Source organism: Phalaenopsis equestris, unplaced genomic scaffold (assembly GCF_001263595.1).
Source record: "Phalaenopsis equestris unplaced genomic scaffold, ASM126359v1 Scaffold000002, whole genome shotgun sequence".
Taxonomy (NCBI): Eukaryota; Viridiplantae; Streptophyta; class Magnoliopsida; order Asparagales; family Orchidaceae; genus Phalaenopsis; species Phalaenopsis equestris.
In genome coordinates this window covers 46,965,274-46,967,330 of record NW_018164444.1, presented here as the reverse complement: position 1 = coordinate 46,967,330, position 2,057 = coordinate 46,965,274, and the positions used below count along the sequence as shown (strand labels likewise).

Below are 2,057 nucleotides of genomic sequence, written 5' to 3'. Positions count from 1 at the left end.
TTTCATTGAGAGGAATCAGCAAAGAAAAGAAAAACTGGTCTTCATTCATGTGTATTTCAGAGATTGTCCTCGGGCTGAGGAGTGTCCACATGAGTTCGTTGAGGTGTCTACACGCCTGCGGCCCTCTTTTAGATTCTGTCGAGAGTTCGGATTGCTCCACCTAAGTAGAACGAAAAGGAGGAATTGGAAATGAAAAAGGGGGAGCCAGAACAGAAGCTTCGCTTCCGGTAGCTTGCTGACTCTCTCTGAAGATGTTCGGAAAAGCATTGAATTCACTGTCTTTCTTTTGGCTTTTGGCGGACCTCTCTGGAGCGAACGAAGTCAATCTCCCGGGATTTTGCTAATTTCTGGATTCTACCGACTGCCAGTAACGGTTCAGTTTGAATGAGCTCTCCCTCCATGAACATAGGCAGTTTCGCCCTAAGCTGCTTTCTATTATGCTTGATCCTACAGCTTGCTGCTGTTTCGTACCGTTCCTCTTGAGCACTCTAGTTTCCATTCGAGCTTCTACATCTTTTTATTGGAAAAAGAGTTGGATGTACTCTATTGCTTGGTCAGCATGCCTGCGCCTACGTCGGTTGGATGTGAAGCTATGCCCCTACCCCTACTATCCCAGACTGTTGGACGGGGCTCCCTAACAACGCAACACCCCCCAGGGGGCTCCGGCAATGACCCGGCCCTTAAAGAAGATTTGTCCCTTTTGAATCTCGCCGTCGATCCTTTCTTCGCGAGCGGGCTGACCGGAGAACGGTCAAACTCTGAGAATCAAGTCACATTTTTTTTGATCCGGTTTAGACACCCGTCAAAATTGTTGAGTGATAGCTCGGAGAAAAAGCACAGGTATAGCAAGCTAACCTGGTAGTACATGAGCGTTGATGAGCTGTTGGTTTACCAACTCCTTTCTGATGTCTGTTGGTACCAATTCTCCTTTCATGTATGACACTGGTACAATGGGAAGAACCAGTCAGAGCTTCTAATCGGATAACGCATAGGGTTGTTGGAATACAACCTTCACAGCCCGGGCCATTGGTTTGTTAACGAAAGGCTCGCCTCTTAGCCTGTTCAACAACACCGTGTCATTGGCATCATTGTTCAGCCCAGGAAGTTTTTTGTGCTAACCTGATGCACCCGAACTCCTGGGTATATGGAAAGACAGTGAAGACGTGGTGTTAGCCCTCTTTGTAGGCTCATGCTAATTTCTTCTTTGGGTCCTTCGTGTCTCTGGATGTCAGGGTCCATCTAATGCTCGACCTGTTGATGGGATGGTGTATCCACGCGTTACTTGTTATCTCAAGTCCGGCTGTGCTCCTTGTGAGTGAGCAGCCGTTGTTATCTAGTTTCACTTCTTTTTTTCTTTTTCTTCTTCTTAGTCTAAAGAGTTGAACCTACGGGTTTTTCCAATTTTCCACCCATTTTGCGGTGTGCCAGGATAGGTCTTCGGAGTATTAAGACCAGGTCGCCGACTTGAAATGTCCTTGGACGAACCAACTTGTCGCGGGCCCGTATCATCTTTGCCTGATACAGCTCCAGATTTTGTTGAGCTTGTAGGCGCTTACCCTCCAAACTGTCAAGTTCTTCGAGTCGCAGCCTTGCATTTTCTTCTTCGGTTATTTTGTCGGTAATTGCTATTCTGAGAGAGGGAAGTTGTACCTCGAGCGGAAGTACGGCTTCGGACCCGTACACCAGAGCAAACGGTGTCGACCGTGTCGGTGTTCGGTATGTGGTACGGTAAGCCCACAAAGCTTCTGTCAATTGTTCGTGCCAGTGTCTCGTATTACTGGTTAATGTCTTTTTCAAAATCTGAACCAGAGTTTTGTTGAAGGCTTCGGCCAGACCATTAGCTTTAGGGTAATAGATTGTTGAGTATCTCCAATCTATTCCGTGTCTTCGAACGAAGTTGTTTCTCTTTGTATTTTTGAAAGCTGTCCCGTTGTCCGAGATTCTTCTTCGAGGAACTCCAAATCTGTAAACAACTTGTGTCTTGAAAAATTGGAGGACCTGATTTGCTGTAACTTCCCGAAGCGGCACTGCCTCCGCCCATTTGGAGAAGTAATCTG

General features: G+C 46.9%; 1 protein-coding gene across 1 annotated transcript in view; it reads right to left on the bottom strand.

The window, feature by feature from the left end:
- Positions 1–2,057, bottom strand: part of LOC110018531 (uncharacterized protein K02A2.6-like) — a 20,979-nt gene that overhangs the window by 5,099 nt on the left and 13,823 nt on the right. Inside the window, exon 2 of the mRNA XM_020715871.1 lies at positions 1,390–2,054. Coding sequence (XP_020571530.1) covers positions 1,390–2,054 — 665 coding nt within the window. The remainder of the gene's footprint in view (positions 1–1,389; positions 2,055–2,057) is intronic.